This window comes from Gopherus flavomarginatus, chromosome 5 (assembly GCF_025201925.1).
Source record: "Gopherus flavomarginatus isolate rGopFla2 chromosome 5, rGopFla2.mat.asm, whole genome shotgun sequence".
In the NCBI taxonomy this organism is placed as follows: Eukaryota; Metazoa; Chordata; order Testudines; family Testudinidae; genus Gopherus; species Gopherus flavomarginatus.
Genome location: NC_066621.1, coordinates 27,230,175 through 27,245,162, shown reverse-complemented (window position 1 = coordinate 27,245,162; position 14,988 = coordinate 27,230,175). Strand labels below are relative to the sequence as shown.

The following is a 14,988-nucleotide window of genomic DNA, read 5'->3' as shown; positions in this document are numbered from 1 at the left end:
CAAAATTGAAGTAACTTACCTGTTCAGTAACTGAAGTTCTTTGAGATGTGTTATCTATATGTATTCCAAGTCTGATGCATATGCACTGGCGATTGGAAGGCTTTGGCCAGCAATGTCCATTGATTGCACCTGCTCCCTGCATAGCCTCAAGCTTTCCCCTGGGTGTGGAGCAACCAACTATCCTCGGTTCCTTCACCACTACCCAATCCAAGTATTAGACTCAGCAGTTGTGAGGAAATGAGGGTATGTTACAGAATACATATAGACACACATCCAAAGTAGTCCAGTTACTGAACAGGTAAGTAACTTCCATTTTTTCTTTGAGTGCTTGTCTATGTGTGTTCCATGTCTGGTGTCTCCCAAACAGTATCCATAAAAGAAGGGATGAGAAATAAGCAAGTCTCATTGAACAGGGATTTTAATGCATCCTTGCCAAAAATCAAGCATCTGGACATGCTGCCTCCACAAGAGAGTAAAAGTTTTGTGACGGTACGTACATTCATTACCCCAAGTGGCAGTCCTACAAATAGCAATTAAAGGAACACCTCTAAATGAGGCTGCCTGTGCCTTGGTTGAATGTGCTCTAATGTTCTCAGGGAGCTGTAAATTGACCTGATACCCATCTAGAAATTCTCTGGGCTGCAACTCCCTGAGACCCTTAGATCTTTCAGCAATAGAGAGGAAAAAAAAAAGCCTTGGGGATGATCTAAATGATTTTATCCTTTCAAATAAAAGGGCCAGACCCATAAGGATATCCAAAGTGTGCACTGCAACTTTACCCTTGGTTGACTGTGTTTCACAAAGGATGCTGGTAAATGTATCAATCAATTTAAACGAAAATCAGACAGCACCTTAGGAAGGAATTTAGAGTACAGTCTGAGAATAATCCAGACTTTGTGGGAAATCATAAACTATACCCTGCCATAAGTGCTTGCAAATCAATCACATTATGTGAGAAATGTAATAGCCCTAAAAAATGCTGTTTTCAGGGACAAATGCAACAAGGAACAAAAAACAATGGTTTGAAAATCCTGTTAATACAACAGTGAGATCCCAAAAGGAGTAGGATGCTGCGTAAGGGGGAAAATTCTAAGACCTTAAAAAAAAAATCACCAAAGGATGAGAAAAAAAGACTGTATAATTCTAAACTGGACAAAGATGAGCCAAAGCAACTTTCAAATTGACATGCAGAGAATTAACTGAAAGACCTGAAGTTTTCAAAGATAAATAGCAATCAAGAATATTATGAATTATCATTTCCATTGTAGAAAGATTGCACTGTGTTCACACACTCAGTCTTCAAGAACAAAAGGGATCATCATGATCATCTAGTCTGACCTGCACATTGTGGCCACAGAACCTCAATCATCCACTACTGTAATAAGCTCATAACCTCTGACTCATCTACTGAAGTCCTCAAATCCTGATTTAAAGACTTCAAGTTACAGAGAATCCACCATTCACTCTAGTGCAAACCAGCAACTGACCCATGCCCCACATTGCAGAGGAAAGCAAAAAAACCTCAAGGTCTCTGCCAATCTGACCTGGGGGAAAATATATCTCCATCCTCTGGTGGTTAGAAACCTTTGTCCAATTTCAAACCTAAACTTAATAATGTCAGTTTATATCCATTTGTCCTTGTGCCAACATTGGCCCTTAACTTAAATAACTCCTCTCCCTCCCTCCCTGGTGTTTATCCCTCATATGTATTTATAGAGAACAATCATAATTCCCCTAATCCTTTGTTTTGTTAGGCTAAACAAGCCAAGCCTCTAAGTCTCTTCTCATAAAGAAGTTTCTCCATTCCTCTGATCATCATAAGAACCCTTCTCTGAACCTGTTCCATTTTGAATTCATCTTTCTTAAACATGGGATACCAGAACTGTACACAGTATTCCAGATGAGTCTCACCAATGCCTTGTATAATGGTAATGACACTTCCCTATAGCTACTGGAAATACCTCATCTGATGCATCACAGAATCATAGAATATTAGAGCTGGAAAAGACCTCAGGAGATCATCTAGTCCAATTCCCTGCTCAAACCAGGACTAACACCAACTAAACCATCACAGCCAAGGCTTTGTAAAGCTGGGCCTTAAAAACCTCTAAGGATGGAGATTCCACCACCTCCCTAGATAACCCATTCTAGTGCTTCACCACTCTCTTAGTGAAAAGAGCAAAGAGCCCAGTGCCACCTTAAAGATCAACAGATTTATTTAGGCATAAGCTTTCGTGGATAAAAAACCACTTCTTCAGGTTTTTTACCCATGAAAGTTTATGTCCAAATAAATCTGTTAGTCTTTAAGGTACCACCGGACTCCTTGCTGTTTTTGTGGATACAGACTAACAAGGCTACCCCCTGATACTTGTCTCCTAGTGACATAGTTTTTCCTAATATCCAGCCTTAGACCTTCCCCACTGCAACTTGAGATCATTGCTTCTTGTTCTGTCATCTGCTACCACTGAGAACAGCCGAGCTCCATCTTCTCTGGAACTCCCCTTCAGGTAATTGAATGCTGCTGTCAAATCCCCCCCCTCACTCTTCTCTTCTGCAGACTAAATAAGCCCAGTTTCCTCAACCTCTCCTCATAAGTCATGTGACCCAGCCCCCTAATCATTTTCATTGCCCTCCACTGGACTCTCTCCAACTTGTCTACATCCCTTCTATAGTGGGGGACCAAAACTGGACACAATACTCCAGGTGTGGCCCTATCAGTGCCAAATAGAGGGGAAAAATCACTGTTGGCAATGCTCCTACTAATACAATCCAATATGCCGCTAGACTTCTTGGTAACAAAGGCACACTCATATCCAGCTTCTCGTCCTCTGTAATCACCAGGTCCTTTTCTGAAGAACTGCTGCTTAGCCAGTCAGTCCCCAGCCTGTAGCTATGCATGGAATTCTTCCTTCCTAAGTGCAGAACTCTGCACTTGTCCTTGTTGAACCTCATCAGATTTCTTTTGGACCAATCCTCCAATTTGTCTAGGTCACTCTGGACCTTTTCCCTACCCTCCATCATATCTACCTCTCCTCCTCGCTTAGTGTCATCTGCAAACTTACTGAGGGTGCAATTAGTCCCATCATCTGGATAATTAATAAAGATGCTGAACAAAACTGGCCCGAGGACCAACCTCTGGGGCACTCCACTTGATACCGGCTGTCAACCAGACATTGAGCCGTTGAAACTACACGATGAGCGTGACAATCTAGCCAACTTTCTATTCACCTTATAGTCAATTCATCCAATTCATACTTTTTTAACTTGCTGGCAAGAATACTGTGGGAGACCGTATCAAAAGCTTTGCTAAAGTGAAGATACATCACATCCACCGCTTTCCCCATATCCACAGAGCTAGTTATCTCATCATAGAAGGCAATCAGGTTGGTCAGGCATGACTTGCCCTTGGTGAATCCACGCTGGCTGTTCCTGACCACCTTCCTCTCCAAGCAATTCAAAATGGATTCCTTGAGGACCTGCTCCATGATTTTTCCGGGGTCTGAGGTGAGGCTGATGGGTCCGTAGTTCCCCAGATTGTCCTCCTTCTCTTTTTTAAATATGGACACTATATTTGCCTTTTTTTGAATCGTCCGGACCCTCCCCCGATTGCCAGAAATTTTCAAAGATAACGGCCAATGGCTCTGCAATCACATCAGCCAACTCCCCCAGCACCCTTAATGCATTAGATCTGGACCCATGGACTTCTGCACGTCCAGCTCAGAGGGCTGCTCACCTACTCCTCATGATGTGATGCCCAGTGCAGCAGTCTGGGAGTTGACCTCGTCTGTGAAGACCAAGGCAAAAAAAGGATTGAGTATTTCAGCTTTTTCCACATCATTTGTCACTATGTTGCCTCTCTCATTCAGTAAGGGTCCCACACTTTCCCTAACCTCCTTCTTGTTGCTAACATGCCTGTAGAAACCCTTCTTGTTACCCTTCACATCCCTTGCTAGCTGCAACTCCAACTGTGACTTGTCCTTCCTGATTACATGTCTACATGCTCTAGCAATATTTTTATACTCCTCCCGAGTCATCTGACCAAATTTCCACTTCTTGAAAGCTTCTTTTTTGAGTTTTAGCTGACCGAAGATTTCACTGTTAAGCCAAGCTGGTCGCCTGCCATATTTGCTATTCTTCTTATTATACTGGAGCTTAAGAAGGTAGAACAGAGGACAGCACAACTGCTACTGAAGCAACCCAACTGTGCAGTGCCAGAGAATCAGATACCATTGGCAGCAGTGATCTTCAGGGTTCCCTCTTTATGAGAGCCAACAGAGACTCAGGGTCATTTTAGAAGCAGATCTGTTTCAAGAACAAGACAGTGGGGGACTTCGGAGTCCGTTTTTTGAAGCTGTTTTAGTTGTGGCCTGATCCCTAAGCTCCTTTCAGAAAGAGTGTTTACTCCCATCTGCCTGAGCAGAGGCTAAGGCCACAGCAGAAGCATCTGTGCTAACAATTATCCCGAACTGAGAGGATCCTGAGTCCCTTGAGCGTCTGAAGCAGGCCTAACTGATTTCTCTAAGAGAAAAAGTTTTAGCCTGTTTTCTGACTGGCTAAGTGGCAGTTCTGCAGAAAAGGACCTGGGGATTACAGTGAACAAGAAGCTGGATATGAGTCAACAGTGTACCCTTGTTGACAAGAAGGCTAATGGCATATTGGGCTGCATTAGTAGGAGCATTGCCAGCAGATCGAGGAAAGTGATTATTCCCCTCTATTCAGCACTGGTGAGACCATATCTGGGAACATTGTGGCCAGTTTTGGGCCCCTCATTACAGAAAGGATGTGGACAAATTAGAGAGAGCCCAGCGGAGGGCAACAAAAATGATTAGGGGGCTGAGGCACATGACTTATGAGGAGAGGTTAAGGGAACTGGGCTTATTTAGTCTGCAGAAGAGAAAAGTAAAGGGGGATTTGATAGCAGCCTTCAACTACCTGAGGAGGAGTTCCAAAGAGCATGGAGCTAGGCTGTTCTCAGTGGTGGCAGATGACAGAAGGAGAAATGGTCTCAAGCAGCAGTGGGGAAGGTCTAACGTTGGATATTAGGAAAAACTATTTCACTAGGAGTATGGTGAAGCACTGGAATGGGTTATCTAGAGAGGTGGTGGAATCTCCCTCCTTAGAGGTTTTTAAGGCCCGGCTTGACAAAGCCCTGGCTGCAATGATTTAGTTGGGGTTGGTCCTGCTTTGGGCAGGAGGTTGGACTAGATCACCTCCTGAGGTCTCTTCAAATCCTAATCGTCTATGAATGTTTGAATCAATCGGGACTTCCAATCCAATCCTTACATTTTTCTTAACATTTTCTTCATCCACACAATACAGACTATTAGAGGAAGTTTCATTAAGGCTCATAGCAAATGACAAAGTTTAAAACCCTCAAGAATTTTGAGCAGACACTGGAAAAACAAAACAAAACACCATTAAACTAAAAACCTAACAAGTAAATGATAATATAACCTAACTACCACAAACTAATCTATTTACAGATAAACTAATATGTGAGTGGCTAAGATGGGACATGGCCAACCAGCTCTATCTCACAACTTAAAGCAGTGAAAGGAACCAAGGCTTGGCTGGATGCTCTGCTCCCTTTCATAGCTTCAAGAGAAGAGGGAGCTTGAGACTATGCAGGGAGTGGCTGGAACCAACAAAAACTGCTGGCTAAAGCATTCCAATCTCTAGCACATGGAGCATATGTATGCTAGACATTGATCACATATAGATAAGAAATCAAAGAAGGCAGCAAAACTTTTCAGAGGGCTACTTCTGATAGAAGAAATTAGTTTTTTTAGATTGAAAAACATACAAATAAGGTCAATAAAATAACAAGAACTTTAACATGCAATGCACTTGCTCCTCTTTAAAGAAAACCTCTGTGCTAGGAATGGCTGCAATAAAATTAGGCTACTGTTTCAAGAAATATAATTTGGAAGCTGTCAACTTCTAAGATGCACATGTATCATTTTAAAAGTCTGCTTATATATAATGTTAGTCCTCCAAGACTGCAATACCATTTCCTTTTGTCAAAATAGTGCCAGTCACACATACAGCAGGAATATACTGTAATACCGAATTACAATAGGTTTCTTTAAACTGAAAAAATCATTCGACACAAGACTTTTATTTGTAAAACTATGAAATGAAAGTATGCACTCATAGAGCAAATTAAGACTTACCTCTTCTTCTGGTCTAAGTTTAATTTTCCTATCTCTAACTGGAAAGCCACTGCCAAACTCCTTTGAAGCAATATCAGCCCCATATTCCACTGTGACATCCTCTTCAATGGTGCTCACAAGTCGCCAAAACTCTTTTTCAACTAGCTCTGTGGGAACCATCTGGGTATGAAACAAAGAGAAAATATAAGCCCGCACTTCTCACGGTGCTTACGGATGTACAGTAACCAAAGATAACAAACACTTGACATATATAGAAGCAGCAAATTCAAGGAGGAAGTTCACAAGCTTAAAATATTTTCCCATCATGTCACAGGGACTTTAACTAGAGCCAGACACATACTTGAGTACCATTGGTTACATCAGGTGTGCACGCTCTCTCTCCTCTCCCACCTCACCCCCTCAGTTAATAGTTACTTTCTCAACTTCATAGTGGAAAGTATCAGAGGGGTAGCTGTGTTAGTCTGGATCTGTAAAAGCAGCAAAGAGTCCTGCGGCACTTTATAGACTAACAGACATATTGGAGCATGAGCTTTCGTGGGTGAATACCCACTTTGTCGGATGCATGCAAGAAAGCTCATGCTCCAATACGTCTGTTAGTCTATAAGGTGCCACAGGACTCTTTGCTGCTTTCCTAGTGGAAGTTACTTATTAGTGCAATTATGTAAAACTAAACCAACACAGCAATATGTTAGTATTGTAAGGCTTACAAAACTGCATCAAATGTTGCCTTTTGCCTTCAGTAATGAGTGACATTTGGGGCAGGAGTTTAAGGAGGAATATATTTTTGGATGGCGGTGAAAACTGGAAATGTGTGGGACAGAAACCAAAATACTAACAAAGTAAAGAAACCTTTACAGATTTACATAATATTTAAATAAGAGCTTTCCCATTTGGATTTGTTCACATTCAAAACTCCGGATTCTTCGCCACCCCAAGTTTAATACTTTAATAAGCAGGAAAACTGAAATCTGTATTAAAGCATCATAGTAAGCACATGAACATACATGAACTGGCATGTTAAAATAGTCTGACTTGAATGCATCGGCCATTTCTCCAAACGTGCGAAGTGTGTAGTCTCTTGCTGCTTGTTCAAAACCAAATGCTTCCTGTGGTTTATTACACTCCTGCAATTAAAATATGGTTATTTCTACCAAAGAGTTAAAAATAAGACATTTTGCACTTTTGTGTTTTTCAAACATAGGCCTCAAAGTACTTTCAAAAGATGGATCAGTATTATCCCCATTTTACAAACAGGGAACAACTGGGGCACTTCGATGAAATGACTTGCCCAGGGTCACACAAGCAGCCACTGGAAGAGTCAGAAATAGAACCCATCATGCCTATCAGCTCTGAGCTTAATCCATCACACCACACCAATATTTGTCTGTAAATCAGCATGAATCGCTAGTGAGATCAGCATAGCTAGATTACAGCAAGTTCTACTTCCTCTGCTATAGAAAAGCAGAAAACACCACAAATGTCGTCTTAAGTTGAAAACCCCAGTGACATAGTGCTAAGATTTCATTATGTAAAAAGCTATTTAAAATCCAAAGCATCCTTTCTCAGTGGTTTTAATACTACTAAAGTAGATCAAATTTGGGGCCCAACATATGTTGTAATGCCTAACAATCTGAAATGTACCCAGTCCTGGTTTCAGTTTCATCTTCTACCACCCATTTTACAGGACTATTTTCATCATAATAAATTGCAGTGCTGAACTTCTGATCATTAGAAGCCAAGAGAGAACACACACACACACACACACACACACACACACTTCAGCCTGATTTCTCAGTTTACCTGAGCCAGACACTGGGGACACCTCCAGTCCCCTTTGGGAACATCATGAAGGGGTGGAATTAAACAAAAAGTATGGTAACTGTCATCACAGCCATCACACAACAGGAGACGGTCTTCATCATTACCACTGCCACATAAGAGACATACATACAAATCCACCTGTAACAAGAAATTACCAAAGTGGGAATTTAAGTGCTTTAAGCAGTTCATGGCAAGCGATCATTTTGGTAACTAAGTCATTTGTCACTTTTACCCATGTTTATTTTTATTTTATTTCTATAAAAGAACAGAGACAGTGAACATCAACTTTGTTCTCCTTTGTGGTAGAAAGTATCAGAGGGGTAGCCGTGTTAGTCTGTAGCACAAAAACAACAAGGAGTCTGGACTCCTCATTGTTTCTGCGGTAGAATTTATATAAATCCCTTTGAAATTAAGAAATCACCACCAAAAGTGTTGAAGCCTGGCCAATCTGTTTTGCTCAATAGAGAGACTCAATTTTATTCTTAGTACTGGAGGGATCTCCTGCTCTTTACTTTCAGACTGGTCTGTGCGCAGACACTTCAGCATCCTGAGGCCAACTTCCTGGAGCAGCCACCAGAAAACAGGGGAATTCTGGTTATGGGAGCATCCTCCTTCTTCCTCAGAGTTAGTGGACTGGACCCGAGCCCTTCACCAGGAAGGTACTAGCTTTCTAAGCAGAGCCATTTGCTTTTGGACGGGGCAGGCCTTCAGTGCTGTGTCATGAGAGCTCCACCCACATCATCTAGGAGATCCACAGAAGAGGGAGCAGGTACTCCGAAGATTCGCAGGAGCACCTGAAGGAGAGTAGGGGGGAGTTTTTTGGAGGTAGAGGAAGGAGAGCTATGGAGTCTGGTGAACAGAAGCGGGTACTTAGCTAGTGGTAGGAAAAAAATGTTACTGTTTAAAGCCTTGCTTAAACAGGGGATGACAGCAGTACTGCTGCAAGACAACTGAGGACAGAATAGGACTCCCAGTATCCTTTATTTTGTGCCTCTAGGGTCTGGTGCAATCCTGTCTTCCAGTAACTGTGCACTCCTCCCCCTCCCGCCTAGTAAAAAGGTATGTGTGAGAAGGATCCAGGCAGTGGAAAGGACTGGAAGGGCCTGTACATTGTCTTCTCCACAAGTAAAAGTCTCCCTTTCCTTTGCTTTTTACGAGAAGCATCTGCTATGTTGAACCAAGTAGAACATCTGAGTTAGAGTTCAAACAGTGGAGTAAGAGGTGGGTCTGCTAGAAAGCTGGGTGCCAAAACTTATTACATCTTCTTTCTAACTGGTACACCTACCAAGGGAAAGGTCAGCAGATCAACTCATATCCAGAGCGAGGAAGCCCTGAGAAGAACCATCTTTCTTTTATCAGAGGGGTAGCCGTGTTAGTCTGGATCTGTAAAAGCAGCAAAGAGTCTTGTGGCACCTTATAGACTAACAGACATTTTGGAGCATGAGCTTTTGTGGGCAAATACCCACTTCGTCAGATGCATCCACGAAAGCTCATGCTCCAAAACGTCTGTTAGTCTATAAGATGCCACAAGACTCTTCGCTGCTTTTACATGTTTCTCTTGACTGTTCTATCATAGCTGCTATTTTAAGGCAGTATTGTGGGGAAGGATAGAAATTATTTCAGTTGAAACAGTGAAATGAAATTACTTTATTTCCTGCTTATGACATGAAATCCTGATGGTACCTATGTTCCAGCAGGCATAGACATTCTGTTTGTATTTCTATGACTGGGATGAGAGTAATTCAGGGAACTCCCATTCCCACTACCTATGCTATACTATGTGCCCAGTTTTAACCCAGGACTGTCTGCAATTAGAATTAAGTGCCAGAAGGGCAGGGAGTACTCACTGCATTAGTGCTTTTTTTAGACCGCCCTTTTGATTTCTCTCTCTCAGAGTCTCTTTGTTCTCTTTTCTCAGCAGGTTCTCGTTTCACTGTGCCAGGCATTTCCTTCTCTGATACAGGAAAAGAAAATTAGACTATTACTGGGTTTAACAAATATTTCACAGCATAAACAGTATTTGAAGCATGTATCATCGTATTATTATATACATTTGGAGGGACTCTCTTTATGAGTGAATCTGTTCCTATTGAGATATGGCTACTGCAATGGCTATGCTTGTCCTTTAGGTCTCTGTGCAAAGACTGCCAAAAAGGTGCCAGATTTTGTCAGGGTTGTGTAATATGGACACAAAAGACACCAAACATATTCTCATGTAACTTTAGGCAGCACTTGAACTCCTACCTGGAAAGGCTAGTATTATCAGGATAAAACAAGCATGGGATCGTAAACAGATGCAGGCCACTCCAAACACATATGATTTATTTAGAATTGATATTTTAAATAGTTTCAGTGATCCAAATTACTTAAAAAAAAAAAAAGACGAATGACATTTCAGGTTCATAGAATGGCTAGATTATTCTTTAATGGGACATTTCACTGGGACACAATATAATGTCCTATGATGATTTTCAAACTTTATTTTCTGCCCCGAGAAACTATCACAAAAAACCAAATAGGTACCAAAAGGAGTCTTCTGGGAAAGGAAGCTCTTCATATTGCTTTCTAGCAAACCCACCCCCATCCCCATATATCTGCTCAAGCAGCACAATGACAGGAACTCCTCAGAATAAGGGAAACTGTCACAATGTAGGGTCTTTGGGGGGTATGCAGTAAAAGAGGAACATGCAGTGATCCTCAGGGCTCCAAGTGGAACTCTGAAGGTTATAAGTTAAGGTGCACTATGTTAGGAGAAATCTGCTGTGAAATCTGATTTGTTCTCTAAATTTGACAGATTATCAGGGTGGACAAAAATGTTGATGAGATTAAGTTACATTAAGAAATATAAATATTGATCCACATGTTAACACAAATTACAACTCAATCTCATTGTTCAGAAATATTGTTCTTACCTAAGTTTATTTAAAAAAAAATCTGCAAAGTCAAAAAGTCTGCAATCCAGGTTTGTGAGAGAGAATCAAGAAATGGGACAAGTCATCTAGGGAATAGCTCTGTTACTTTTTAAATAAACTAAACAGTTTTCAGATTTGTTCTACTGAACTCGGTCAACAATTTTTATTCTTTACCAGGATATCATGGATCATTTCTTCTGTTAACCTGGAATTGTTTATTATAGTGACTTGGAAGCACCACTGCAGATAAAGTTGTGTCATGACATCTGTTTTAAGGTCAATCTTTCTAAGGCTATGTCTACACTGGCAGAGTTTTTGGGGTTTTTTTTTAAACCAAAAATTTAGTCAATGAGCAAAAAGCACTAAAAGAAAATCATTGTTGCACGTTCACACTGTCTTCCTCTATCGGCATAGTCCACACTTGGGGTAGCAGCATCAATAGTGAGAGCAATGAACTGTGGGTAGCTATCCCACATTTCAGCTCTCCACCTTCTACTGTTATGTATTGTGGGACGATGGAGTGGATCGCAGCACATCATGGGTCCGGGCTCAATGTCCCATGATACCTTGCTTTCCATCACACCATTCCATGTGCTTCAGTCTTCGGTTCGTGGCATTTTTAAACATCCTTTCTTTTCTGCTTGCCCCACCATCTGTCTGAAAGAATGGACCCGCACTGCTCTCCCATGCTCTGCTAGCAGTCAGTAGCACATCCTGAATGGCAATGCAGTTAATTGTGAAATTCTGAACATAATGGGATGCACAGTTGCCTGATGTGCTGTCTGACATCGATAGGAGCAACATTAGATTATTTTTGGAATTCACGACACAGCTGAACATGGTGTACCCTCGCTTTTCAGCTGAGGAAACTAGCACTGAGTGGTGGGATTGCATCATTATGCAGGTCTGGGATGACTAGCAGTGGCTGCAGAACTTTTGGACGAGGAAAGCCACTGTCAGGAACAGTATCCCTGATAATATCAAGACAAACCTAGTGGCTGAACTTTGTGACTTTGTCCTCATCCACAACCATTTCAGATTTGGGGACAATTTATGCCTTCAAGTCAGTGGGCCTGCTATGGCAACCACCCACATGGGCTACAGTATGCCAACATTTTTATGGCTGACTGAGAATGCTTCCTCAGCTCTCGTCCCCTAATGCCCCTGCTCTACTTGCGCTACATTGATGACATCTTCATCATCTGGAACCACTGGAAGGAGGCCCTTGAGGAATTCTACCAGGATTTCAACAATTTCCACCCCACCATCAACGTCAGCCTGGACCAGTCCACACAAGAGATCCACTTCCTAGACACTACAGTGCTAATAAGCGATGGTCACATAAATACCATCCTATACCAGAAACCTACTGACCACTATACTTACCTACATGCCTCCAGCTTTCATCCAGACCACATCATATGATCCAATGTCTACAGCCAAGCTCTAAGATACATCCACATTTGCTCCAATCACTCAGACGGAGACAAACACCTACAGGATGTCTATCAAGCATTCTTAAAACTACAATACCCACCTGCTGAAGTGAAGAAACAGATTGACAGAGCCAGGTTACCTAGTACAAGACAGGCCCAACAAGGAAAGTAACAGAACGCCACTAGCCGTCACCTACAGCCCACAACTAAAACCTCTCCAGCGCATCATCAGGGATCTACAACCTATCCTGAAGGACGATCCCTCACTCTCAGACCTTGGGAGACAGGTCAGTCCTTGCCTACAGACAGCCCCCCAACCTGAAGGAAATACTGCCCAGGAACTACACACCACACAACAAAATCCACTAACCCAGGAACCAAACCCTGCAACAAACCCCAGTGCCAACTCTGTCAGCATATCTATTCAAGGGACACCATCATAGGACCTATCACATCAGTCACACCATCAGGGCCTCATTCACCTGCACATCTACCAATGTGATTTATGCCATCATGTGCCAGCAATGCCCCTCTGCCACGTGCATTGGCCATCAGTCTCTACGCAAAAGAATAAATGGACACAAATCTGACATCAGGAATTATTCAAAAACTGGTAGAACACTTCAATCTCCCTGACACCCAACAACAGACTTAAAAGTGGCAATTCTTCAACAAAAAAACTTCAGAAAACAGACTCCAACATGAAATTGCAGAACTGGAATTAATTTGCAAACTGGAAACAATCAAATTAGGTCTGAATAAAAACTGGGAGTGGATGGATCATTACAAGAACTAATTTCCCCCTACTGTTACTCACACTTTCTGGTCAACTGTTTGAGATGGGCCACTCATTACCACTACAAGAGTGATTTTTCCTCCCTTGGTATTCTACTGTTAATTGAATTGTCTCGTTAGACTGACTCCTCACTTGGTAAGGCAACTCCTATCTTTTCATATACTATGTATATATACACCTGCTACTGTATTTTCCACTCCATGCCTCTGATGAAGTGGGTTCTAGCCCACGAAAGCTTATGCCCAAATAAATTTGTTAGTCTCTAAGGTGCCACAAGGACTCCTTGTTTTTCTTCCTGGAACTGCGTGCTGAGCTCGTCCCAGCCCTGCAGCGCAGGGCCACGCAAATGAGAGCTTCCCACTCGGCGGAGAAGCACATGACAATCACAACGTGGAAGTTGGTGACTACAGAGTGCTACTGGTTAGTCGCAAATCAGTTTGTAGTCGGGAAGTCGACTGTTGGAGCTGCGTTAACGCAAGTGTGGAGGACTATTACTCGCATCCTGGTACAAAGGACCATGACTCTTGGCAATGTGTGTGAAATAGTGGATGGCTTTGCGGAAATGGGTTTCCCTAACTACAGAGGGGTGACAGATGGCACCGGACCACCTTGTGACAGCATATATCAATAGGAAGTGGTACTTCTCCATGGTGTTGTGGTACTTGTAGATCACCACAGGCATTTCACTGACATCAGTGCAGGGTGGTCTAGAAAGTTGCATGACGCACATACCTTTAGGAACACTGGCCTGTACAGAAAGCGGTAAGCAGGACTTTTCTTTCCAGACCAGAAGATTACAGCACGGGATGTTGAAATGCCCACAGTAATTCGGGGTGACCCGGCGTGCCCCTTAATGTCATGGCTCATGAAGCCTTACACGGAAAACTGAGATAGCAGTAATGTTCAACAATAGGCTGAATAGATGCAGGATGACCATGGGATGTGCATTTGGCAGATTGAAGGCACACTGGGGATGCCTTTATAGCAGGTTAAATCTCAACAAAGATAATATTCCCATTGTCATAGCCACATGCTGCATGTTGCACAATATTTGTGTGACGGTAAGGGTGAAAAGTCTGGTTGGGACGGATTGCTGAGGTAGAATGCCTGGCTGCTGCTTTTGAACATCCCTCCCACAAGCAGCAGCATCACATTCATATTTTGTTTCATCCCCCATTGACCCACTTACCATTTACAGGTGTACATCCCATTCTGCGCCTCAAATTATGGGTTTTGGCTTCTGGGGTTTCATCTGACTCCATTTTAATATTAGTAGCCTTAAAAAAATAAATGGTCATATTTAGAAATTGAACCTCAGTTCTTCAGTTCTGAATGTTATATTTGTAACCCAGATACTGTTCATCACAAACTACATTGTTCAGAGCTAAAGACAACTTACTTACCTATAGCTTAAATAGATCATCAGTAGAGACTCACACTTTCAACATGTACCTGCACACTCAAAAGACCAGAACCTTCTAAAGAACTGACCCTTGGAGACCACGTGGCCTCTGCTTCAAGCTGCCATGCTCCATGGAAAGGCTACCTGAAGGGCCCTCATCATCAGTTCCTTCCACTTCCTCAACAGCTGTTTAGGCTCTGAATAAGTGGTGATGAAGGGTGTGGAGCATTCATCTAAATCAATAACCTATTTGAAATACTTATGCTACAAGCAAGTAACTCTTCTTAGTCCTTCCAATATTATCACTACCGATCCCCACTCTTAGGAGGATCAAGAAGGCTAACATCTAAAAGATTGTAAGACTGCTCTACTGAAACAGGCCTCCAATCTCACACCACATCAGGAAAGCAATGCTGCATGGAAAGGTGGACTGAGCTCCAAGCAAAAG

At 42.3% G+C, this 14,988-nt stretch overlaps 1 protein-coding gene across 3 annotated transcripts in view; it reads right to left on the bottom strand.

Annotated features, from left to right (window-relative positions):
* KDM5B (lysine demethylase 5B) overlaps positions 1-14,988 on the bottom strand; it is a 207,948-nt gene that overhangs the window by 112,860 nt on the left and 80,100 nt on the right. For all 3 annotated transcript variants that reach the window (XM_050956074.1, XM_050956076.1, XM_050956075.1), the window contains 5 exons: positions 14,328-14,415; positions 9,842-9,948; positions 7,974-8,132; positions 7,178-7,297; positions 6,174-6,332 (listed from right to left, as the gene is read on the bottom strand). In XM_050956074.1, coding sequence (XP_050812031.1) covers positions 6,174-6,332; positions 7,178-7,297; positions 7,974-8,132; positions 9,842-9,948; positions 14,328-14,415 — 633 coding nt within the window. The remainder of the gene's footprint in view (positions 1-6,173; positions 6,333-7,177; positions 7,298-7,973; positions 8,133-9,841; positions 9,949-14,327; positions 14,416-14,988) is intronic.